Genomic DNA, 25,739 nt, shown 5'->3' with positions numbered 1-25,739 from the left:
AAATGTACTGTTTTCATTCAAGACTTTAGATGCTACTAGTGACTATTTTACTGAACCAAAATAAAGCCACCTTGTCATGAAATTATGTGGAATATTGTCAATGTCTGCATCCAGGTGCAAAGGGACTAGAGTGGCACAGCATCCTATTTCAGTGAAGAGTGGTATCTGGCAGGAATTTCTTGCATGTTACTAAGATTTCTTAGTCTTTCCCAGGTTGAACACAAAGGCTGCCAGGAAACCAGCCTTCCCCTCCAAGGGTTGGTGTTTTCAGTGTCTGAAGCTGCAGCTCTCGAGACAGTTACAATCCCAGGGTGGAAGGGGAAAGGGAAAGCCTCTGCTCGCTCAGAAAGGCACAGTGACAACAGACAGTGAGTGTAAGGTGTTGCACCTTCAGTGCACTACAGGTGTTTGCGGTAGGACTGTGCCTGACGCAAAGTTTAAAATCCCGTGACCATGAGAAAAAAAAAAAACTCGAACACTGAAGAAAAGGTGTTGAAGCTTGGATGTGGGATTTACAGACCAATAGAGTCAGAACATGACTGAGCTACGAAATGATGAGGGAAAAAATACCCATCAAGAAAAACTGACGCTTCTGCAGCAGGAGCCTGAAGCTGGGCTGTTGGGCTGTTGCCTGGGCCCCTCCAGCCTGTAGCATTGTTAGAGTGAGGGGCTGTCAAACCTGGGCTTGGTCTTTACACCAGTTGACTGCTAAGATAAAGTGCCTGTCTGTGAATGCAGCAGCTCAGGACATTATTTACTCCCTTATCTCCTCACATTTACACAGAGGTGCTCAGCACTTCAGGTACTCTGTCCCTCAGTGTCCCAGCACTTCAGTTGTCCCAGGTCCCCATGTCTGCACTAAGGCAGGTCAATACCTATATAGTCACAACAGTAGAAAAAAAATAAATAAAGGTAGCCATAACAAAATGGCACTTCATCCTAGAAATTCTTACCAGTCACTTTAGCAACATCTTGATGGAATTCATAGAAAATAACAGCAAGCTGGAGAACAAACAAACAGAAGTGCTGCCGCTGCCCTGAGCTGGGTCACGGGGTATTCCACAAACACAGGCTCCTGGTTGAGAACACTTTTCCCTTCCTTTATAATTGCCTTTGTGTTGAGGCCAGCCTTTCTGAAAGTAGAATATTAGTGCTATTCAGTTCACAGAAATGAAAGCATTTTTTTCTCTCTGCCCTCCTCTGGAGGCACACCCCTGGAATAAGTTTAGATAAATGAGTCCCAGCAGCTACCACAAGAGATTGAACGTTTATTTCATCATAAAAGTCCAGCAGATAAAACTATATACAGTAATCCATGCACACTGTCCAATTACACAAACATTTAAAACCTGATTAAAACACAGTCTGCACAATAGTGGGACAGCAGGGCAAAGTTTCAGTTCAGCTGGGGACATAGTCGTGTTTGTATTTTGGATGCTGCTTGTAGCCCACTCTCTCCCCAGCAATCAGGCTCTGGATCACCCACTCTTGCGAGACAACAGGCAGCCGTAAAGCTTCTGCACACTTCAAGACACCAGCTGGGCAGGAAAAATCAGTCACCACCACGTCATAAACACCCAAAGCAATATCTGCACAGGAGGAAAGACAGGCATCTGTCAGGTGGAAAAAGAAAAATGATCTTCTCTGCAGCAGCAGATCAGTGTTTCACCACTATGAATCTCTTACGTCCTCTCATTCCTAACCAGTGAATTCTCTTTGTAAAAGCCAAGACAAGCTCTACAGCAAAACTGCACCTTGCAAGTAAAAGATTCTCTCTAGTCCAGATATAAGTGAACAGAACACCAGCAGCCAGCACCACAGGTAGGACTAGAAACCATGAGACCTCAGGCTGTGAGTCCTGGGCCCCACATCCATATGGAGTGGGAGGGACAGATGAGCTCAGGAGGACAAGGAAGCACAATTTTAGTGGCCTGCAGAAGGTCCAGGAGCAACTCTTGCTTATTCCTCCCTTTCAACATAGGCTGGAAGCTGCTGGCTCATGTCCTGAATGGCTGCAGCATCTCCACTGGAAAGCAGGTTTTCTAGACGTTATCTTCGATTACATTCAAGCAGAGCTAGTGCCTGCACTGTGCCCTCCTTTGTGCTTACATACAACCTAGTAAGCCATCCTAAAAGGTTTCAAACCATACTAGAGACCACAGGGGCAAGGGATTCCCAACCACTAGCCCTGAGAAACTGGCCAGCGAGTACCTTTGTTGTGAGCATTTGAGCAATGCTGTTTAACACATGCTGCTCCCCCCGTCATGAGGATTTCAGACCACAGATCCAAGAAGTTCTGCTGCTGGTCTGACACCAGGAGAACCTTCAGGTTATAGAATGGGTTTTCTCGTGGGTGCCTGTAGAACAAAGAAGAAAAATGCAGACTGCTGAGAATACCCAGTAGTTTGAGACTTTGAGGACCATTATCTACTTCTAGTCAGCTGATTAGCTCTCATACTGGTTCTTTGAATACCTTGTATACCATGACCTGTCTTACCACCCCTCCTGAAATATTTGGAACAAATATCCTCTGTTTATAGATAGTAAAAGAAAGCTAGACAACTGGTGGGGTGTGTGTGCAGCAGGCTAAATCCAAAGCTAGGCTAGGTTCCTCCTTAATCCTGAATCACCTTTTCTGTGCATATCCAAAATGCCTCCACTTGGACAGGGCTGAGTGTGCAGGCACTGGGCTCCTGCCCAAGAGCCCACAAAGATTTACAAACTGCTTTTGTCTACCCCTCACCTTGCCTGAGGAGCCTGACCTGACAACTGTTCTCTCAGAAGAGACCTACTGGACTAGACTCCACAGAAAATGCAGCAGCTGGCTCACAACGTACCAAAGGAAAAGGAAATCGCAGCAGTATTGCTCTCCTTTATCCAGGTAATTTCTGAGCAATTACAGAAATCAGACAAGTGTGTGGGAAGCCTTCCCTGAATTCCATCTTTCTCATGAGGAGACTGACATCTTTCTTACTTCCCAGGAGACTTTTTTGCGTATATGGCACCCAAATGTACCTCAGCTTTAGAGGTGACTGTAAATCCAAGGAAAGAAGTGGAAGTGCTGCTCCTATACAAAATGGAAAGCATGGGGACCAGAAGTAAGCACACCTCCAGTACTTGTAGTATTCAAGAGCCTCCCAAATGTAAAAAATTGTCTCCAATTAAACCCTTGGTCTGTGGACTCAGATCACGACTATTTGGCACTTACCATTCTACCAATTTTTGCTCCTGGAGGCTATAACCAGCTGGCAAGAGGTAATTCCGAAAATTTTGAAGCTGGTTAGCATGACAGCTGTCACGGACCCAGACATGAGACACACAAGGGATCCCTCTGGCAAGGCACAGCAAGTATTTCCGAGTTCGACAATGCTGGTCCGCAATTAAGAGACACTGATATGCTGCATTACACTTGAGGAAGATAAAAAGACATGTAAACAGAAGACAGTGCTTGAAAAAACACCCAGAAGTTATCCTGCTGCTAAACACTCTAAAGAAAACAACTGACACCCTGACTTTCACAGAGTGTCACCTTATTTGAAAGGTGAATTAGGTAAATTCTGAAATCAGAAGAACCTATAAAAATCACCTATTCCACGCTATGCACTTCACAGGCAAAGCTCTGTCTAGTAGTTTTTGTATCATAACTGTCTCTTCCAGTTCAGACAAAGGACAAGATTCATCTTCTAGTTTGAGACTCAGTAGGTCACCACAGAAGACTCTGCATCCTCAGGCAAGATGCTCAAAGAATAATTTACCCTCTCTATCAAAAATCTAAGTAAAAGTGACACTAAATGAGATGAGTTACCCAACTAAAGCTGGCAAGTGAAGAGCTCTGCCTCTAAGTGTTCCCAGGCACAGAGCTGTGGTGAGAGCACGTCTGCAGTGCAGCACCCAGCCCAGGTTTGCAGCACAAACACACGATACACTGGGGCAGGCCCAGCCAAGGGCCACTGGGCTGTTCAGGTGGTGGAGACACTGAGAGCTGAGCTTATTTCAGCTCCAGAAGAGAAGGCTTGGGTGGTCTTATCAATGCATATTCCTGATGATAGGAAAGTATCTAGAACATGAGCCAGACTCTTCTCAGTGTTATCTACTAAGCGGACATGAAGCAACAGGTACAAAATGAAATACAGGAAATTCCATTTCATTTTATTTCTTTTTTTTTTTTTTTTTTAATTGGAAGTTGTCAAACACAGGATGGGGCTGTCCAGAGTGGCTGTGGAGTTTCCATCCCTGAGGATACTCAAACCCCAACTGGACAAGAACCTAAGCATTCTGCTCTGTTTGACCTTGCCTTCAGCAGGGGGTAGACAAGATCAGCTACAGAAATTCTTTCCCATCTCAGCTATTCGGTGACTATCATTCTAGATTAGTAAGCAAGCCCTTACCTGGGTTTCATTGAAGTCTTCCAGGATATAGCCAGCTCCTGCTCGCAGCTGCTGTGCTATGTAATGTTTGTCATACGGAGTCATCTCTAAAAATTCTACATCAGAAACAGAAAGTTCATTTTCTGGCTATAATTTATCTGCTTATGTCCATAAGGTCCTCAAGTCTACAGAGCCCTTATCCACTCCAGTAATGGATCTTAGCCTTTCTTGCAAGAATATCTAGAAAATACCCATGAAAGAGTCAAAAAAAAAAAAAGAAAAAGAGGGGCGGGGGGCAGCAGAAAGGGAAGCGCAGCACTGGCCAAACAAGCCAAGTGAGCACCTTATCACTTGTTCATGCTGCAGCTCATTTCGTGAAACGTGACCCTAGCAAAGGCAATCTGGAGCAACTCATCCAGGCTTTCAAGTACTGTGTTTCCAGCACTATCCTTTCTCTCTCAAAACCACCCTTCTCATACTATTCTGACACCAACCACAGTTCTCAGTAGTTTTCATATGTTTCTTAACTTGCTCTATGACCATCATTGATCTTTGCCACATTTCAGACTGTAAATTCTCTAAAACAAAGACTGAGTCTTAGGTCTTTTCTGCAAAGGATCGAAGAGCAAAACGGTAAAACAAGCACTCACACGAATGCCTGATCAGACAGCATCCAGCATTTTTCCTAAAGCCACAGCATTCCACTTGGAAATGCAATGGGTAAGGTTTGCCTCACCTTCTTCCTCCTCACTGCTCCCTGCAGGACCATCTGATGGCTTCTGGTGATTGACCAATTTGTCACTGGGTGTTGCCATGGTGAGGAGAAAGGCATAGCCCAAAAAGAGGGTCTTATTGTGGGGCAGGGGTCCATGCTGGTCCTCCAGGACTGGGGCATCTACAGCATCTACACCTTCATGGGTGCTTACGGACTCCTCAGCTCTGACAGCCCCTGCAGAGACAGATGCACCGTGAGCCTCACAAGTCAGGCTGAGCACAAAGACCATGGGTAATATCTGGGATACGTTCAACTTCAGTTATTACAGTGGAGGAGACAGAGGGAGGCAGTCAGGATTGTGTTAGGATTACACTAGGATCGGTTGGGATCTTTTACTCTTCTGCTTGCAAAGAATCTTCAAATCAAACTCTGAGTCACTAATGGGACAATGTTCCCCAGGCTATCCTGAAACACCACCCACGGCTGTGAAGGGTCCATTTAACAGGCAGACATTTCAGGACTGACTAAACAGATAAGAGAGAAGCAAATCACAACATTAAGGTCAGAACATTTCTAAAAGGTACAACTGAAAAGATGGCAGGTAAGTACTCAAACTATGCTAAAAATGTCTCTGGCTGCTGAATGCATCCAGGGACAATCAGTCTCTAAACCTGCAGGGCAAACAGGCAATTTCATCTACTTCTTGCTTATGGGAAGCGGAAAGATCAATTACAGAAAAAAACCAGCTGAATGCAAGTTTAAGAGCAGTAAAAAGGGTTCTCACCAGACTTTATCGTTGCTGACTTGCGGCCACGTTTAGCTGGGGATCTCTCATCTTCAGAAGCAACGAGTTTCCTTTTTCCAGACAGTGTGCCGGGTGGGACGCGTGGGCTCTCGTGCCCTTTGCGAGTGGGAGTTGTGCTGCTGCTGGAAGTGCTGGGAGAACCAAGGTTACCACGTCGCTTCCGCTTCCCCTCCACAAGATTATCTGTAATACAGTATGCATAGATTAGTCACTGGCTGTCACTGAACTTCACAAGCTTCCACCCTGTACAGAGGTGGCTAAACTGAACAGTAGTGTGAAGGTTCACATGACCACCCTCTGACAGAGCAAAGCAAGAAAACAGATCTCTCACTTGGGTATCTTCCTTCCATACCCTGACTGTCCCTTTTCCTCCCAGTGCTGCTGAAGAGTTTGTACCACAGCAGCCGTGCACCAAGTGAGGAGGAGCACAGCAAGCATTGCAGTCCTAGAAGCAGAGTGCTCTCCACAAACCAGATAACACCACTAAGTCTCTGAGCAGGACACAAAACAAAGATCCCACTACAAAGTTAAGTACCAAAAGCATTGTTGAATACCGACAGATTTACGCATCAGTAATTTGTATCAGGAACTAGACGCATGTCAAAGGCACAGGACCTGCCTTACCCAGACTGATGTCAGCTGCTTTTGTCAGAGGGGTGACAGGTTCGTAAGGACCCAGCCCAAACTGCTCCCGGAGCTTATTGCCTTGTTCCAGAGACAGGATAACAGCCATTCGTTTATACCACTTCCTCTGGCCTTCCTTCTCAATGCAATAGTACAGCTCTCCAGACTCCTTGCGGTGCCCCTTCACCACACCTGATGAGACAGCAGGTAACACCCGTTGTGCTCTGGCTCCTCGTTCTCCTGGACAAGCACCCATCTCCCACCATATTCAGCAACTCAGAAAACCCTTCATGGAGCTCAGGCACCACTCCTACCTGCACTAAAGTACTCGTCCTCTGAGAGTGCAGTCACCTCCGTCTCCAGCGGGATGGGATCACAGAGTAAAATATCTTTTCCTAGCACATCACATTCATATCCATCATCAAAGAGCAGCTTGTACTTTCCTGCCCCAACATCTTGGGTAATCATCCCAGAATAGAAGTACCCATTTGAGGACCACTTTGCTACAACTCTAAGGCCTACAAAGCTGTTCCCAGAGGATGAGTCTGCACCATCTGAGGGACCAGTCACCACTTGTAATGGGATTTCTGGAGAGTCACTACGTAAGGCACAGAAGCCAGAAGTGTCAGATTTCTCCCCTCCCTCTGGCAGGCGAACTGGATGAGTAAATGATTTCTCCTCAGCTGATGGTGTAGTTGAGAGATCCTCCACACCTGGCAGTCCAGCTGAATCTCTGCAGAAAAGAGAAAAGCAGTCCCAGAAGGAAGAAAGAGAAAAGCACTCACAGAAAATTCAGGAAAAACAGTTACTAAACAAAGAATACTTGGGCAAGATGCTTGCAGGTGCTACACGCTATCACCAAAACCCAGCTCCTGAAATAATCAGTACTCCTTCTTCTGTCACATGAAGACAGCAGCAGCTCCCCATTCTCTTTCTTAGCAATAAACTAAAGTTATAGTCTCTTTTTTCCAGGGTACCTTGTTGCTGCTGTTCGAGATGGTGGGCGGCCTCTTCTGCCTCGCCCCCGAGGTGTCCCGGAGGCTCTGCCTCCCTGGCGAGCGCCAGGCACAGAGTCCTCCTCTTCCTCACAGGGCAGCGCCCCTGACTGGCTAGCGCGGACTGGAGACACTGGCTGACCAGCTCCTTTCCTAGGGCTGGAGAATTTATGAGTTAATTGTTCTGAAAAGAGAAGGCAGCCATTAGGATCCCCCCCATTTTATCTGTGATCAATACTGGTCAAGAAGTCTGCCTCATCATTGCTAAGAGCTTACGCAAAATAATGCCTCGCATGGAAACAAAGTACTTCTTTAGGAAGAACAGATGCAAAAGCAAGGACTACCTCCTTATTTCTGTTTGTCAAGCCAAGATCCTTCCCAGAAAAGAACTGGTTTAGGGTCTACCCTGCTTCACACTCCACCCAAGCCAACTGTTCACTTCTGCAAAATACCTGTTCTTCCCTTCCCAAGGCTCTGCACATACCTTAATTTTCCTAAGACGCCTCTGCCAATGGGTAAAGCAAACTCTCCAGGTTCTGTCCCACATGCTTTCCCCTTGACAGCTCCACTTCCTCGCCCTGAGCTGCTGCTGCTGCTGTGCGTGGCAGAGTGACCACTGCTGGCTCCGCTGGACGTGCGGTGGAGGCTTGAGGCCTTGGATGAGAAGGAGCTGACATCACCGAGGTCCCCCGAGGTCAGTGAGGAGCCCACTGCAGTTCTAGAGGAGGATGTGTCAGTCTCAGACTCCTGGCACTCCACCACAGGCCCCTCAGTTTCCTTGAAAGGAAAAATAAAATAAAATAAAAGGTTTGTCAAGGGTGACGCATTTGCTCAATGGAAGCTCCGATGCATTTGCTTGATGGAAGCTCTACAACCATGAGGGAAAAGCACAGCCAACGTGAGAGCACATTAGTGAAACTGAAGACAGCCCAGCAGATCCGAGTCTGGCCAGATCAACGGCAGACAGTGTCTCTCACGGCAATCACTGCTGCTCTGTACAGAGAAGTCACTTTAAGAAACCAGTCAACGGGACAGAGCTTGGTCGGTGTCAAATTAGTCTGGCTTTGAATAGTTCCCACCCTTCGCGAGTCTGAGAGTACAACATTTCCAGGAGACACCAGCAGCCTCTGGTTACTAAAGTCCAAGACCAGTTTCAGACAGCTGGTCCTCTGGAGCCATTACAGTTTTATGGATATAAAAATATGTATCTACAAAATAGCTATTTCCAATGATGGTAGATAAAACTGGAAATGGTTATATGATTGTGATTGCACAACCTATGTAAGCACATTTCAGGACACTTAATTCTCTATTTTAATGTTACAATAAGCAGTTTCATGTGCAGTATCAGGTGTGAAAGTATAAGCTTTGCACTGATTTATCCTTTTGTGTCATTTCTCATTATAGCAACACAGCACAAGACTCTTATGTTATATACTTTTATAATAGAATAGCAGTAACATTTTATTGCCAGTAGGACGATATCATTACCATGCACATCAAATCAGCATTTGGCAGCTATCTTTTGAGATTCCCTAAAGATTTTCCAATTAATGAATAACATACATCAACACAAGTGTACTAACAATAGACTTCGGGTTTTTTGTTTGTTTTTAACTTGCTTTTTGTAGACCTCTTATAGAATCTGGTCCACAGGACTATAGTTTAAAATGACACTGAGCTACAAAACAGGCTAAACTACCTCGTATAGTTCAATTTTACAGGCAGAAGTGATTTTCGCTTACTAATAGAATTTCTGCCCATTCTGATATCTATTTTGACAAAATCCCCAAAATTTTAAAACAGTTGGACACACATAATAAAGTCTTCCGTCCAGTTCTTTGGGAAGGAAAAAAAAAAATTCAGTGTGTTTTCAGAATCCCGTAACAAGCGTGAAACACAACAGCACCAGGTTTCATCATGCACTAATGGTCTGCATGTCTGCGCATCGTCACCACACCAGGCTGACTCGTTCACTCGTTTTCTGTATCCACAACACATCATCTTTTAATTTAATTAACTTTATTTTTCAGCAAACATATCATTACATTTATCCCTGAAAGGAGGAACCTACCTCAACTACTTTCCGTTCCACCTCTGCACCATTTATGTAGTAAACATCTGTCGTAACCCGCGTAACAACAGTGCGCACTTCACGAATAGTTCGCGTGTGGCGATGCTGGACTCGGCCTTTGGGTGGGTGAAGAACGTTAAACTCCTCCTCTCCCTGTAATAAACAGGACAAATTAAAACCAAGACAGTCCACAAAGAAAAGCAAATCACTTCTGGGCAGAGCCATCTCTGTGGTACAGTTTCTCCATACACATTCAAGTACTGGAGTAGGGAACCTTACAGCATCTCTACAAATCAGAACACAAGAGAACCTAAACAAGGGATAATTGAACACATTTTGCTGACTTGCTAACGGGTAGAGGAAGGGAAATCACAGCAGTGCAAGGAGGAAAAAGCAAACTTGCTTAGCACGGCTTCTGATAGTCTTTCGTTCAGTGGACTCAGACATATCACACTGATGTTGCACTGCATATTTATGGCCCTGTTCATCTCCTGTTTCCCCGAGGACACACTATTCTTAGCTCAAGTTTAGAAAAAACTATTTTTCTGGTCTTTGTGTTCACAATATACAAGTTGTAACTGAAAGGCAATGAGTTTTCCTAGAGTATGCAATACTTTCTGAAATACTAATTCAAGGTTATTAATCTTGTTAGAACGTTTCTTCACTCAAAATGTCCTGCAACTCCCATCCTCATCCAGCAAAAAGTGGTGTTTTTTTTTTTTTACAGCATTAACTACATCTAGACACAAAAAGAAACCAAAACAAAAACACAAGGAACCAAACTTTGTCTTATTTTTCCAGAAAATAAATATGGAGACATTTACTTCCCAAAGTTATGCTGCCCAATAAGTATTGCTGCCTTAGCAGCTGTGTGCAGTTGACACAGGAAAGCTTGCGACATTAACATTTTACAGTAGTCTTTTGGCTTTTTTTGAGAGAGAACCTACTGTTAGTGAATGTACTGGCTGAAGGGACACCTTACCATTCTAAACCAGTAACATTAAATCCAGGCAGCTTTACCCCACCTGGCTGTGCAGAGAGTCCGTGTCCTCAGCAGAGGCGTTCACGAGCTTCTCCCCACTGTCGGTTTGGACACCAGTATCTTGCCACCCAGGTCTTTGCCCAGACATACTGGTTCCCACTTCCACCTGCCTACAGGTTTCTTCTGAGGTTTGTGTTGCTGTTGTAACAGTTGTTGGGGTAAAAAGACAGTCTGCTGTAGTTTGGATCCCTTTATTCCTGGTGTTTGCCCTCCTCTCTCGGCTTTCATCAGTCTTAACAGCCTTACTCAGTTTCTTCTGCATTCTTCTCCCTTCCTCTGTCTGAGTGCTCAGGGTACCGGTCTCCACAGACTCCTCATCCTCTGCACCAGGCTGTTGATCGCAGTCCTGCTGTGGCCTCCGAGAAAACACGACGTGTCCACCGCCGTCAGCTGCCTTGTGTTGCTGGTACTGCCAACCACTGGGATTTTTATGTAATTCAGCACCTTCTTGTGTGCCAGAAAAACCAAACAGATTCCCCCTGCAAACCAGTTATACACAGATCAAAATTATTGATTAAAAAAGCAAGACAACCAATATGCTGCCACTCAATTGAAAGCACTACTGGCTTGAAACTGGAAATCACACCTAGCAAGAAGAGGCAGGAGCATAAACACAAATGCTGCCCAATATTTTCACTAGAACTTGTCTGCCCAGTCAGAAGTGCTATCAGGTACTACACAGGACCGTATGCTGAGCCTTCCTAGATGCACACATTGGGCTTAGAGAGTGACTGTCTGCAGCGCCCTTCTGTCTGCACAACACCCAGCACTGCAACTCCCTATTCATTATTGTCTTTAGTGTAACTGTTCAGTGCTCCTGAAATATAGATTACTGTTTCTCCGTAGACCAGGACCTCACTGCCTCATCCAAAGACAGAGCGGCTAACGCTGAAGAAGTATATTTCTACAGCTGGTCCTCCAGCCAGCACCCTCATCACCATAAGATACGCACCAGGACAGTACTTTTCAAAGCAAGCAAAGATAGCAAAAATTGATGGACTTGGAAAAGAGACAACAGCAGAAACAATAACAAACACAGTAGTTCAGAAGATCTCGAAGGAGGAGAAAGAAAATACATTTAAAAAGCTGCAAGTATGATCTCAGTTCTCTCAAGCCCCAGGTTTTACTGAAGCACATTAGCCAGCTGGAATCGCATCGCTGCTCAGTCAAAAGGTAAGTCTGATGACCATGTGAGGTACAAACATACAGTACTTATCATACTTACCCTGTTGTCCCCAACCTTCTAAGTCACCCAAAGACAATGACTTTGTGCAATTTCTTTGATGTAGAAAATGCACATGTGCATATAAATCCAACCAGGACTGGCAGGCAAAGACTGTGAGGAGTTACCTAAATGGAGAAGCGGAAAGAGCATGACCTCTGGCCTCATCCTCTCGACGAACTTCACAGACACGACTAAACACAGATGATGCTTTCTGGGAGCTAGCAGTGCAGATTTAAAACAAACAAACAAACAAACAAACAAAAAAGCATCAGGGAGTGAGAAAATCCCTTATACAGCAAAACAAGAGTTCCCCAGCCCCTTGGGAACGCAACAACTGCTACTGATCTTGTTGACCTAGACAGTCACAGAACAAATACGGTGGTCAGCCTCAGAAGTCAAGAAACAAACTGCAATTGCAGAAGCATTTCTGTCATTTCTGCAGACACCCTAACAGCCAAGAGCAATGTAACGATTCCAGAAAATGCAGTGTGGAAAACCTCAGTGGCATCAGGACTGTCACCACCTGCTGCCCCCGGTACCCAGCAGGGCACACAGACGTTTATGGTTACTTCTCAGGACTTTCATGACACCGCGAAGTATTGGGAATGGCAGTCATGAAGCAGACCCTGAGAGACCAAATTCAACATGTACCTACAAAGGCAGCTCATCCTCCAGCAGTGAGGAACAGCTGCCACCCCTCCTCAGCACTGAGCCGTGACTTCCATCCCGCACGCAATCCTGGGACAAGAGACTCTGAGCTTATTTCAAAGTTTTCTCACTGCTTCAAACCATACAAACCATACTCCCCAACAGCTAAAAATCCAGTAAGGCCTTAAATGTGAAGTAAGAGAGATACACATAAATCAAGAGACCAAGGGAGTAACTTCTGCTTCGGTCAACATGTTAAACTGTGATTTCAGTGTATCGGTGACATGGCTATCTTTCAATCAGCTTCATATCAAAACCAAAATTCTCTTTCAGAGATCCAAAGCGATTCTTCGCAGAAAACTGCACAATGAGGAAAGTAAGCAGGAAACCGTGTATTTGAAATTTAAGAGGTGGATATTGCATTCCAGACTGCTGAAGACATGAATTTCTGCTTTGACTGCAAGCAGAAAGAGGCAAAATGCTGACATTAGTAGGAAGCACAAAGCCTGTAGTGAAAGAGCAAGTGTGGCACTGACCTTGCCCATGTACTTAAAGACTGGTGCAAAATCCAAAGAGTTAATGTTGTGGCTACTGTTAAAAGAGTTCCCTGCTTCTGTGTCTCATTTTCTTTTTTTTAACCTGCTGCTAGTAACAAGCAGAAGGATCTACCTGGACCTTCATATTAACTGTGCACAGTAACAAGCCCAGTTACCTGGCAACAGCCCCGGCAGCAGCAGAAGATCCATCTTTCCTGTCGCTGGCTGCAGGCTCTGAAACAGGAGGGAAGGATTTCAGTGTCACCTGTCACTCTCCTGCCCTTTCCCTGTGCCCCAAACTCAGGGAAGAGAGAGGTTGAGTAACACAGACAGAGGGTGCCTGGGCTTCCCCACCAAACTTCTCAGCATGGCCCTAAGTTTCTGCATGTTTTAGACTATTAGAGCAAAAATGTTACTGTTCTGATTAAAACACAGACAAACCTTTTTGTTCAGATTTTACTTTTAAAATATTTTCCCTCCCAATATAATCAAACTTCAGTTCCTATCCTGTGACTTTGCCGCTATACATCACAATTTTCAGTCTGCTGGAAAGAACTTCCCTCACAACAGAGGCATCTCCTGTCACTTCATCCTTGCTCAGAGCATTGCAGAAACAGAGAAACTAAGTGACACTCCCCAAAAAGAAAAATGAGAAAAGTTACAAACACTCAGACTATCTTGGGGAATGCCACAAAGAGGTTTTGAGCTAGGGTTGATATCTAGCAGGACCCGCATGTTTCATCCTCTTACTTTCCAAGCTGAATGGCAGGGACTCCTCACTCCCATCGTTCACAGGGGTAACAAGGTTCATTCGCAGAGAGAGTTTTGCATCAGCCTCAGGAACCACCGGAGAGTCTCCTTTCTCGCACACTCCTGACACATCTGCTGATACCATCGCACTTTCCACAGTGACATTGCTGGTCCCCATTGTGCCCTCTGCTGTAACATCACTAGTCGCTATAGTGCTGTCTGGGCAGCTATTATCCACTGAAGACAGGAAAACAAAAAAAGGAAAACAAAAAGTAGCTGCTGTCATTCACACTGCTGAGGTTCTGTTCTGAAGATGCTCCATTGCATGTGTTATTAGTAATAGTTGCAGTAGTGGAAAGTCCTAGAGCTCTGAAGCCTCAAAGTTCTGTAGCACAGGTTTCATCCTCAGCTTGCAACAGAACATTCTACTGTTACCCAAGCAGAAATACATGCTTCCTTTCATCCAGCAATGGCAGGGTGTTGTTTTGTAATACCAGCAGAGAAAATCTTGCTAAAGGATGATGAATACTGGAAACAAGATTGGCTTAGTCTAAGCTCTTTCACCACTCAGAGGGGTCTTCTGCATTCTTTAATGGAGTTGTGTGTGGGAATGAGATGAGTGCAAGGAAGACATGTTCCATGCCACTCCAGACTCAGGGAGCAAACACCTTCAGTAGAGACTCAGGAGAGAACATAGCAAGGGAGGTGTGGAAAAGGGATGAACCCTCCCCAAGGAATACCAACGTTTTTTGCTAAGATAGGTTTGAGTTTTCCCATCAGATCTTGCATCAATAATCAAAAGCTTTCAAAGAGGCTTCCACTGCAGACCAGAGCCCTTCGGTGGAACTCACCAATCGGGGTGCTGTGTCTACGAGGTCCCATCTTCAGCTGCCCCAGAAGAGGTGGCGTTGTGCTGGCCAAGGGCTGAACAACATCCCCCTCCTTTGGCACCGGAAAATGAAACGGGGTTCCTAAAGACAGAGCACGCCAGGATTAGTCATTTTAGGGGACTCCTTTGGTCCAAATACCAAAAACACAGGTTCACTGTGCTGTGGAAACTGGGAAAAGCGTGACCCTGGTGCTGCCCTGTACAAAACCCTCTGAACAGTCACTAGTTTCAGGACAGCTGCTCTGACTGGTCTTCCTCACCTTTTGTGTTGAAAATCTCTTGGTGAAAATGTGGGCTGTGATCAACTTGACACAGTTTTCTCCAGGTGCTAGACAAAAGTGAGACTAAATATCCAGAAATGAATAGGACTTTACAGAATGCAGCTTTTTTCAGAATGGCTCAGGATTTTCCACAGAAAAGGGAGATGAGGCCAGAAACAGAAATGAAGGTTAGGACGGAAGTGATTTAGCAGAGCTACATGTTGCCTGAATTAATAATCCAAAACTTACCCAGAATTATGCTTTATCATCAAACAGCCTTAGATAGAAGGCCAACAGATACAGTTCAGGTAGCCACCACCATCCTATAACATCTTCCATCTTTCAGTATCAAAAGACCAAGTCTTTCTTTGGCCCACTTTGTCTCTCTCAAGTTTGCTAATGCTGAAGGAAAAAAAAATTCCATTTGCTTGGGTAACACTTTCATGGGGAGAGCTGAACATCCCAGCACGACACAGACGGCAACCACCAGCACAGCGCAGAACTGCACTCCTGATGGAAGGGACAAAGGAGCCTCCAACTCTGTGTCAGGCTGGGGGATGCAGAGCTGTCACTGCTTCTCTGCCAGGGGACAGGGACGTCCCACCATGTCTCTGCATGTGATGCCCTGGTCCAGGCAGCCAGCCTGCAGCGCTGAGCCGCTCCAGCGCTGCTCCCTCTGCTCCAGTTCTCTCCTACCCACCACCTCTGCATGGCATGCAGCACACCAGTCACGGCACACACACCGTGGCTCTCACCACACCAAGAGCTCCTGAGAAGGCCAGCGGGAGTGCATGCCACTGTTTTCTGTGCATGCAGAACAGAGGGGAAAAAACCCCAAACCCCACCACCCAAAGAACCCCACGTCTTCCATTTAAGTTTTGCCGCCTCTTCCAAAAAGCCCTTTCTTAGCTCTGCTCTCACTAGCACAACTATTTAACAGATATGACAAAAGCTTGATGACATATATTCTTCTCCATTGGTAATTCATATCTAGCTGTGATATATCAAAAGGACCCCATTAGAAAACAAGAAACAACTTTACTTCCAGAAGTCTTTCAGATTAAGAATCATCACTCTCGCCACACCTGAGGCAATGTTAAAAAGGCAACTTTCTCAATAAGGTATCAATATTTACCTGTGATTCTTATCTTATAGTGTAAGATAATAACTTCATTCTATTTTTCAGTAACTTGAGTTTCTTCTCATCAGGCAGTTCCATACTATTCAATGGTTATCTTTCTCTTTTGAGGAGTACAGAACTCTATGTTTGAAAACAAAGCCAACTAAGAGGCAAAAGTTCCACAAAACTCAGATATAGCATCCCACATTTCTTGTATAACCACATAGCATGTTAAAGGGATTTCAATGTATCAGGACAATACCTGCAGAGCCACAGCTTACATGTGAGTAAAAAGCCATTCTATTTTAAAATAATCTCAAGACAAATTTGCTGTATTTGTTTCTATCTCAAAGCTGCTCTATACATCCCCACAAAGAAAATTCTCCTCCGAGGATGAAAAAATTTAAAAAGAAAAAAAAACAATAAGGAGAACAAGAGGGAAAGTACAGACTACCACACACCCTTTCCTTTCAAAGATTCCACTGTTGCTGTTTCTGGGAAACAAAAAAAAGTTAAAAATTCTTGAGCATTGTTAAGGTCACAACATTCTGAGTTTTCAAAGCTGTCCTGTGTTTCTGTCATAAAACAGAGAGAGTCTGAGGAACAAGACTTACCATCCCTGCCTGCAGGACTGTGACAAAGGGGAAGAAGGTGAAGGCACTTCATGTTTGTAACACAGTCACTTACAGCACTGCTCTGAAGAGATGCTGTTCAACACACCCCAGATCAGTGCTCCCTGAAACACTGCAGATTACATATAGCTATCCTGGATATTATTCAGAATAAACACCTGTGAACTACCAACATAAACCCACTTACCACTGCAGGGACTGGGAGATTCAGCAGCTGCCTCCTCCTGTGCCTGCATCTGCTCTTCCTGCTCCAGATCCCTTGTCCTAACGGTGTCTCCCCTGTCCTTTGGCACCTCATTCTCCTCCTGAGTCACCAGCATGTCAACCCTTTTCCCTTGAAGTGATGGCTGATTCCCTGTTACCATTATCTGTCCTAATTCTGAACAACCTGGATGATTTTTGGCACACATCGCTTCTGATGGAACCTCTCTCTTCAACTTTGGAAACAAATGGTTGTGCTGTTCCAATAACTCCTCTGCAGGACGCTTGGACAGACCCTCACTGAGCTGTGGCATGGTTTCCGAAGCAGCCTTGAGGGACAGTTTATCTGGGCTCTCTGCCTCTCCAGTACCAAAAGTACAATCTTTTGAAGTTTCTTTTCCCTGGATTTCTGGTTCGATTTTTTCTAATTCTTCATCAGACAAATTTTTGCTATTTTTACAAGAACCATCAGCAAATTCCACTTCCATATCTTCATGACACTCTACTTCATTTTCAAGAATAAACCTCTGAGAAAGCGTTGTATCAGCAAGGGATCCATCTTCATTTATTTGCTTCTCTTTTACTTGCAGTTTTTCTTCTTGTTCTTCACACTGAGTCTCGGGAACTGCCTCAGGTTCAGGAGTCTCATCCAATGGACTATCTCCAGACTGTGCTTCTCTCCCTCGAGTGTGTGGCGGAATCCCAGGCAGTGCAGACTGATCTGCAGCATCTTGACTTCCAGAAACATGCTCGATCTCTCGATGAGCTGTAGGAGCCAACGACCCATCTCCTGCTACATCTGCACCAACTAACTGCCTCACAGGCTTCCCTGCAGTCTGCAAGTCCTCCTTGTTTGCTTTTTCAGAGACATCTTGGTCACCTGCATCCAGCCTGAGTTTTAGGTTGTCATTCTCCACAGAACAGAGTCTCAAGTCCGAGGCCTTGTGTTCAGGAGTGATCTCTACCTGTGTGGTTTCACTCAGAGAGCCTGCGCTGACCGTTGGGTTTGTGGCCTGGCTGCATTCGCTCGCAGAAAGCACCAGCTGGCAGGACTCAGAGGGCTCTGACACAGAGTCACCTGTGGACATCTTTGACAAAGCATCTCTAGGTCCTGCTAAGCATAACGGGGTTAAAGCAGCAGCTTTTTCTTCTCCTTCATGCTGCTTCTCAGGGCTCTGAGTTGGAACAAAGATATCCTAAAACAAAAAAAAGCGGGACATGGAGCATCAGGGCATCCCAAGTAGGACTGTTAATTTGTTATTCCTAGAGCATTACACTGAATTATGGAGCAGAGCAAGCTCACCACAAAACTATAGATTAAAAAACAAAAAAGAACCCAAAAAACCAAAAAACAGAACAGCAACCAACAACCACAAAACAACACAACACTTTTTTTCCCCCCATTTATGAGAGTCATCATTGCCTTGTTCTTGCTAAGAAAAATTATCACCACTCATTACTTTTTAGCACCTCTGTGGCAAAGTCAGATACAACCCTTGGTACCCCTCTCACACTACCAAACCATGAAGTATTGGGCAAGTATGGCAAATTAGTAGCTATTTTTAGTCAAATAACCAGGGGCTCTGGTAAGATTCTCCAGAGGAATCTATGATGCTAGCATGACACTGCTGGCTAAGGAGAGGCCCTGCTTTGACTATTGGAGTCTCTAGCACAATCTTTATTTTCTGCCTTAAGGTGATAAAATTTGTAATTTTAAGCTATAAAGCCACCAACTGTCTGTTAAAACCCTTTGAATAGTAATAACTTCCAGAATGAGAAAGCACAAAGATAACAACAGATAATAAGAATAAGCAATTTGAAAAATGCAGTAAATTAATTCTAGCCTTATAGAAGAATACAAATGCTTTATTACAGCTTCATGAGAGGAAAAAAAAAGCACAAAAAAGGTTTCTAGCATAGATTAAAAGATATCAAATTATACATTCAGTAATTCACTATGCCCTCTTAAGCTGTTCCACGTTTTCTCTGCAGGATAAACCACCACACAGTATGATCAATACGTAACCATGACTTGTGGGAACAGGGAAGCTCATGAGAACCAGCTTAGCAGGGAAGCTCAGCACAGAAGCCGAGGCTGACTCAACACACACCCGCATAAAAACCTCGGAAAAGACATCAACATGAACCCTTACATGAGAGAACTCCGGCTGTGACGGCACCGGTAACAATCCAGGAGAGAAGGCTGGGGCGCTCTGGGACATGGGGGTTGAAGCCTGTGGCAGGACCAGCGGTGCTGGTGGGAGGCAGGGGATGGTCGTCTCCCCCAGCTCATCCCCCCCCTGCTGCTGCAGCTCTCCTTCCTCTGGGGGGACAGGGGGATCCATCTGCTCAGCTGCTTTCAAAGAGCAAAATACACATCATTAGCAAAGTTTTGTGCTGTCCCTAAAGTTTCCAATGTTCTATTAAAAGACTTGTCGTCAGTGGCATATGCAATTTCCTCAGGCTTTTATGGGTGAACCTAAAATCTTCTGTCCAGCTGAATTCTTTTTGGAGAAAAAAAAAAAAAAGATCAACAAAAATATCCATATCTTTAAGTGAGGGGAAAGTGTTTTGTTAGGAACTCACTTAACTATTTTGCTACAGGTCTTGAACTTCTACAACTAGAAAAAGGTATCTGAAATTTATAGAAAGCATGTATCTGAGTTTTTTTTCTTTGCCATCTCTATTAAAATGCAACCAAATTCAGACCCCAGCTAACAAAACATCTATTCTAAAAGTATTACTATTTCACATTCTGTGAGAGGAATCTCACAGAAAGGAACTGTGATTTTGTATTATACTAAAAGTCTGAGTGGATGGATACCTTGCCAGTGATGGTGAACAGGTGCTTAGAGAAAACATTTAAGAACCAAGGTATCACGTAGAATAATCCCTCTTTTGGCATGATGTTCTAGAATACACACATATAACACACAAAAGCTTTTAAAAATACCGTGTGAGTCATCCAAGTGAAGGTAAAACAACTGTTAGGATGCAGTCCTCCTCTGTCCTTTCTATTGCCCTAAGAGTATGTACAAATATCTGCCTGGAGCCAGCACGGCTTGTCCCTAAGAATGGAAGACAGTTGCAAGTAGCAATCTGTATTGCAGACAAAGTATTGCCCATCTTTCAAATGAAGGGGAGCGAGCTGACAGTACTAACTATGACTATAGAAATATTGACAGCACGTCAGCATCCGAGTCAAAAATATAGATCTCCTTTCACCTATCTCTTTCAGTGTTCTCAGTCCTGCTTTATTCTTTAAATATAATTTTAGCAGATTTTGAAAAGGCTGCATGCTCAGACTAAACCAGAGAGCACAGAAACACAACCACAGAGCAGTAAGCAGAAAATTTTACCTTTTGCTTGCTCCTGCTCAGTAGGACTGCTGGGGACAAGAGCACTGGATCCAAAGGCAACAGGAGGAGAAATAACTACGCCTGAAGAGACACTGCAGACCAAGAAAAGGGAACAAGGAAAAGACGACCATACATCATTCAAAAATGCATTAGCTTCTCCCCAAATGTAGCTCCAGCTTGTTATGAGTCTTCTCATAAAAGTAGAGTGTCACACATCCATTAGCAAGAGACCTGAGAAATGACCATTGACCTCATGGGAATCATTAGCTCATTTCACCACAAAATAAAGCCATGACCCCCTCATAGTGCAAAGTTAAAGCATTGATTGCTTAAAACCAAGCACAAGTCCTCTAATAAATAGTGGTGAAAATGCAGTACTGCAATTAAGCTATTGCAATAATGTGGGGATTTTTTACTTACGTTGAATGATTCTCCTGCACAAGGGATCCCTGTCCAGAGAGCTGCAGGAGGTGCAGGCTGCGGGCAGGGGTGCACGCTAGAGAACTTCCCTCTTCCACCCTGGTTATCGCACAGCCACTCTCTGCAGCGGTTTGGAACAAAAGGAAACGGGATTAGAAATGTGGCCAATAACCAAGTTGATCAGAAAATTCTGAGGAATGATATTCACACTACTGCACAGCTACTTCTCAGGCAGGCAAGGACAAGCTGATTTTCTCACAACGCTGGAGGACGGCACACGAAAGCTCAGGATGTGAAATGTGAGTATAATACAGTTCAGATGGAAAAGATAAGTTTGTACCTACAAAACAGACTTTTATCAGGCCAGACTGTACAAGTCTTCCTACTTGGAAATTTTAAGATAAAAGTCCCCAATGGCTACAGTATCAGCACAATTGATCCAGCACAAGAATGCAAATTCAGGCAAGTTTCTTCTGAGAGCCCACTGTGACCGGGGCTGCTACTCAACCTTCACACACAAGATCATACTTGTAGAGCCACAGTTGTGCACACATTAAAACTAAACATTAGGCATAAAGCGAGCCTTCATTTAGCTCATGCTTGACAAACTGTGACAAAAATAGCTTTCGAAATGGTATTTTCTAAGCCTTTCACTATTAGGATTGTCAAGAACCTATTTCTTTATTAGCCTTTCAGTTGCAGATACTAAAACCAGACAGATATATAATCCTAGCAAGACATACAGTGATGACCTGATCCTCATCCTATTTCATGTAATTTCTTCTCTTACAAGGAAGGAACATTAACCTAGGTGACAAATAAGACTGACCAAAATCGTGGGACAAAGATTTTGATTGCAGAGGCCTGTCCTGTCCCAACAGGAAGGCCAGTTCAGAGGAGCAAGGTGGAATGTTTTGCCAAAGGTACCCAGCATAAGAAAGCCAACAATATCTGCCTGCACTGTTCATCCACACTTCAGACTGTGGGTCTCTACAAAAAGTATTATTATTGCCACTTTCAGAAGAGGGTAAAAGGGGTTTTGTTTTGTTCTTCAGTGGGCACAGACGGAAAGAAAATTAAATGTATTTAACAAGCCAGTGTAACTGTTCTAACAAGAAGTGGCATTTAGGCATTGCTCCATGGTACAGTGAAAGAGCTCATGACCCTTCATTTGCACAGCATCCCTTGATTTTAGCAGAAATTATGTGAAAAATATTCATAGCACTCTTCACTCTAGAACATTACATGCCTAAAAAGATCAAGTAGGGATGAAGATTATGGTGATCTCTGGGATGGACATTTTGGCTCTGCTTGTCTGTTGTTACCTGTTGCATTATTCTCAGGAAACATCTCTTCCTGAGTTGACAAGATATCCAGCTCCTCATGGTCAGAATCAAGGGATTTCTCAGTTTTAGTGGGGCTGCAGACAAGCATTTGTTTCTCAATACGCTCTTCCGCTTCCCGCAGAGCCCTGGAAAAGCAAGACACGTTCACTGACCTGAGAAACTGGAAGTAATACTGCAACATTGTACAGATGATGTATCGGCACAGATGAAAGAAGTTAATTTGTGTATACCACAGGAAGAAAAAAGATTAAAATGAAGATTGACCTCTCCTCACAAAACACCATGTTCATCCCTGACAAGTTACATTTTCAGAATCGTATCTAAGTGATGCTTAAAGGAAATTAAGATCATTCTACTGTTCTGTTCAATGTGGATTCTAGGAATTTTGTTTAACCTCCTTTTTAATATTATTTTGAGGCAGAATATGACAATACAACATGCGCTAAATATTATTCTGTCTGGCATAAAAGATATATAGAGAATTTTCAACAAACTGAAGTTTCACATTTAAAAATTATTAAAACTATAAAACCTACAATAGTAAATACTCAAAAGCATCCTGGAATAGCCACCACTCAGCCTCTGGGTTTCTCTTGTGAGGCCAAAGCCTGTGCTGCAGTAATTAAGTTATTCTGAAATCACTTATGTGACTTAAACTGAATTATAACTTTTAATATATTCCAGTTATTTAAGAAAATTATTAGTATACTTTAACCAGTGCAATCTCCCTTAAAAATAAACCTATTGATATCTTTGTGTGTAAGAGTCTGACACTCCTTAGTCAGCACTACTGCAAAAAGGTCTCATCACTACTTCATCTTCACTTTTCTCTTTTGTGTTGACGCCTGAACTCTCCTACGCCTAAAAATCTAGTAAAAAAAAAAAAAGACACAAAATAACTTCCAGAATGTCAGCAAGAGACCTACAAAGAACAGAGACTGTTTTACCTTTCAGACTCCTCTGGCTGGTCTTCCACAGCAGCACGTGCTGCTGCACTGGAGGCGGTTTCTCTGCTGTCCCCACACGGTTCTAGCAAGAAAGAGGGAAAAAAAAAAGTTCTTACTTGGGCCATCTGCATTAATATATAAAGAGAAGAAAGTGTAGTTCTGTAACTCTCACAAGCTGTACATGAAAAAAATAATCTTGATCTATCAATGATAAAAACAACAATAAAAAAGGACAGGAAGAAGTTTTCACCAGGGAGAAAATTCAATATCAGATTTTCTGAATATTCTGGAAACAAACTAGGAAGCAGACATGCAAGAATCACCGACAACACTTGGACAGGTACAAGAAAATAAATGAAGTAGCAGAAAGGAAAGAGAAGGCAAAATTATTTTCAACTACCAATGAGCTGTGAACTCATTTTTGAAAACTACTAATACTGTATTTCCTGACAAAGAAACTTAACATCTATAATTTAAAGAAACCAAAGAGAACTGACAGAGCAACAAAAGGACAGCTCACATGATTTTCACTTACCATGCTTAGTATCATTCTTCACAAGTCTGGAAGCAGGGACAGCAGCTCCAGGGTGAAACTGGTGCCTCGTGTCTCCTTCATTGGGCACAAAGTCACTCTCCAAGTCCTGGCTCTGTGAGAGCTCTAGAGCTTCAAAATGCAGCTGTGACATGCCTGTATCTAACAACAAATACCCATAACTAACATATATATCCCTAAAAAAAGTAAATAAATAAAAGAGCCATCTATCACTTTACAATGGCAAAATATACACCCTCTAACAAGAAAAGTATTCAAGCCATTGCTGAAAATCTGAATAAACTAACAGACTCTGATCTCAACTATACTAATTAAAAATACAGTAATAGAACTGAGACAGTGGCCATTAACTCAGAAACCAGTGTTAATCAGCAAGGTCTTATGTAACACCATTAGGTACTGCAGCAGATTTGGATTCCGTCATGAGAAAACAATCCTGATAACACAGCCCATGCCTGAAAGTCCTTTGATGACAACAACCACTATGCCAGGAGCTCTTTGCCATAAAAAGGCTCCATCTCCTAATGGTCATGATGCATCCATGTCTCTTCTCAGCCATTCCCTGCCTCCAAGATCCTTGTTAAAAACAATATGAATTCATCTTCTTTATTTTATTCAAACACCAAAGCACACAGATCACCTTCCAGAAAAAGGCACCAGTCTCTGACCCATTATAACCGACACAACGCCTAGTGAGACAAGTGAGGCAGCTGAACTGCAAAACTACACAGACAGCTGATCAGATTCACAGCCCTAAGAAACCCTGGAACGGAGCCGTTACCTTCCACACAGGGCGAGGCAGCCCGGTCCTCAGCATCACCTTCAGCTCTGCCCCCAGCTTCAGCAAGGGCACTGCAAGAGAAAGGCCAGTTCACACCGCTCCGGGGTTTACACTCCATCCCGCCAGCCCCGAGCAGCGCCCCGGCCCGGGCCGCGCCACCCCCGCGGGCTCCGGCGCTGCAGCGGGGCGGGCGCGGCCGCTGCCCGCACCGCCCCGTGTTCGCAGCCGGTCCCCGGCGCCCAACCGCGGTTCCCCAGGGCGAGAGCCCCCCCAGGCCCGGGAAGCGGCCCCGCGGCCCGGTCCACGCACCTGCTCTCCCCGCTGGGCGGCGGCATCTCCTGAGCGCGGCGGCCCGCGGGGTCGGGGCGGGCAGGGCCCTCCATCGGCTCCGCAGGCACAGCGCGGCCCTTCCCTGCGGGTCGCTCCCGAGCCGCGCCGCCCCCCGCGGCTGCCCGGCTGCCGGCAGCCCCGCGGACGATCTCCTGCAAGACAGACGCACGGTCCGCATCAGGTCACGGCCGGGCCGGGCCGGGCCGCGCCGCCTCCGCGCCGGGCGCTCACCAGCACAGGGCTCAGGCCGCGCCGCGCCGGCAGCCGGTGGGCCAGCACCCCCAGGCAGGCCTGCTCCGCGTCCCCCGCCGCGCCCGCGCTCTCGGGCTGCGAGTCCTCCACGATCAGGCGGGGCGTGTGCTGCTGCGAGAAGCCGGGGTCCAGCTGGCTGAGGCCGCGCTCCATGCAGCGCCCCGCGGGAGGCGGGAGGCGGGACGCCCGGCGCAGCCCCCGCACCGCCCGGCCCGGCCCGGCCGCCTCACGGCGCCACGCTTCCCGCGGCCGCCATCTTGCCGCGCGCCGATTGGCGGCGCGTGACCGGCCCGCCCCGCGCGCCGGCGCCGTTACCGGGGGACACCGCCCCTCCCCCAGCTCCGCAGCGGCAGCGCCCCCGCGGGGCCGGAGCCGGAGCCGTCTCGGGCCGCTTCCTGCGGGCGGAACCCGGGGGACGCAGAGCAGCCCCGGCACGGTATTAATACAGAGCATTAACAGTTACCTTCCAGAATTCCTGGAGGGTAAGGAGGTACCTGAAGACCAGAAGCAGCAAATGTGCCGGTCACTCCTTATCGAAATTCCCTTCAAATCCTTCAAAACTTTGATAACCAATTACCAACCAAATTACCAGTTTGTATCCAGAAGATAACAAGGAAAGGAGTTAGCAGCCAACACAGATCTGTACAGACAAGGCACGTAACATTGATTGATTTCTTATGTCAGAGCAACAGGCTTTACGGACAGAAGAACAGTGGGAGAATAACATCTTTACTGTAAGACTTGGGGCAGTACCTATATGGGGTTCTCACAAGCGAACACGGGAATCATGGCTGTGATGAAGTCTCAGTAAGAGGAGTAAAAAACGTGTGGAATATCCATCCTCTGACAGTAATCACCAACAGTTCTG

General features: G+C 45.2%; 1 protein-coding gene across 7 annotated transcripts; it reads right to left on the bottom strand.

Moving 5' to 3' along the window:
- Positions 1 to 1,010: 1,010 nt before the first annotated feature.
- On the bottom strand, positions 1,011 to 25,124 carry TP53BP1 (tumor protein p53 binding protein 1). 7 transcript variants are annotated; one of them, XM_080350937.1, is made up of 26 exons: positions 24,851 to 25,124; positions 24,599 to 24,771; positions 24,290 to 24,360; positions 23,491 to 23,649; positions 22,956 to 23,037; positions 21,988 to 22,133; positions 20,663 to 20,783; positions 20,243 to 20,334; positions 19,037 to 19,239; positions 16,870 to 18,079; positions 14,633 to 14,752; positions 13,782 to 14,018; positions 13,208 to 13,265; positions 11,973 to 12,065; positions 10,606 to 11,101; positions 9,581 to 9,733; positions 7,991 to 8,283; positions 7,489 to 7,665; positions 6,826 to 7,244; positions 6,512 to 6,703; positions 5,867 to 6,070; positions 5,104 to 5,316; positions 4,389 to 4,483; positions 3,209 to 3,408; positions 2,212 to 2,357; positions 1,011 to 1,133 (listed from the first exon to the last, which is right to left on the bottom strand). In XM_080350937.1, the coding sequence occupies exons 1-26, from the start codon at positions 25,022 to 25,024 to the stop codon at positions 1,102 to 1,104; spliced, it is 5,559 nt and encodes a 1,852-aa protein (XP_080207063.1). In that variant the 5' UTR covers positions 25,025 to 25,124; the 3' UTR covers positions 1,011 to 1,101. The 7 variants fall into 7 exon arrangements, with proteins under 7 accessions (XP_080207063.1, XP_080207058.1, XP_080207061.1 ...); XM_080350932.1 differs by lacking the exon at positions 1,011 to 1,133 and adding an exon at positions 1,294 to 1,613; XM_080350935.1 differs by lacking the exon at positions 1,011 to 1,133 and adding an exon at positions 1,294 to 1,589.
- Between the last annotated feature and the right edge of the window lie 615 nt (positions 25,125 to 25,739).

This window comes from Nesoenas mayeri (genome assembly GCF_963082525.1).
Source record: "Nesoenas mayeri genome assembly, chromosome: 11".
In the NCBI taxonomy this organism is placed as follows: Eukaryota; Metazoa; Chordata; class Aves; order Columbiformes; family Columbidae; genus Nesoenas; species Nesoenas mayeri.
This window is presented reverse-complemented; position numbering and strand designations above follow the sequence as displayed.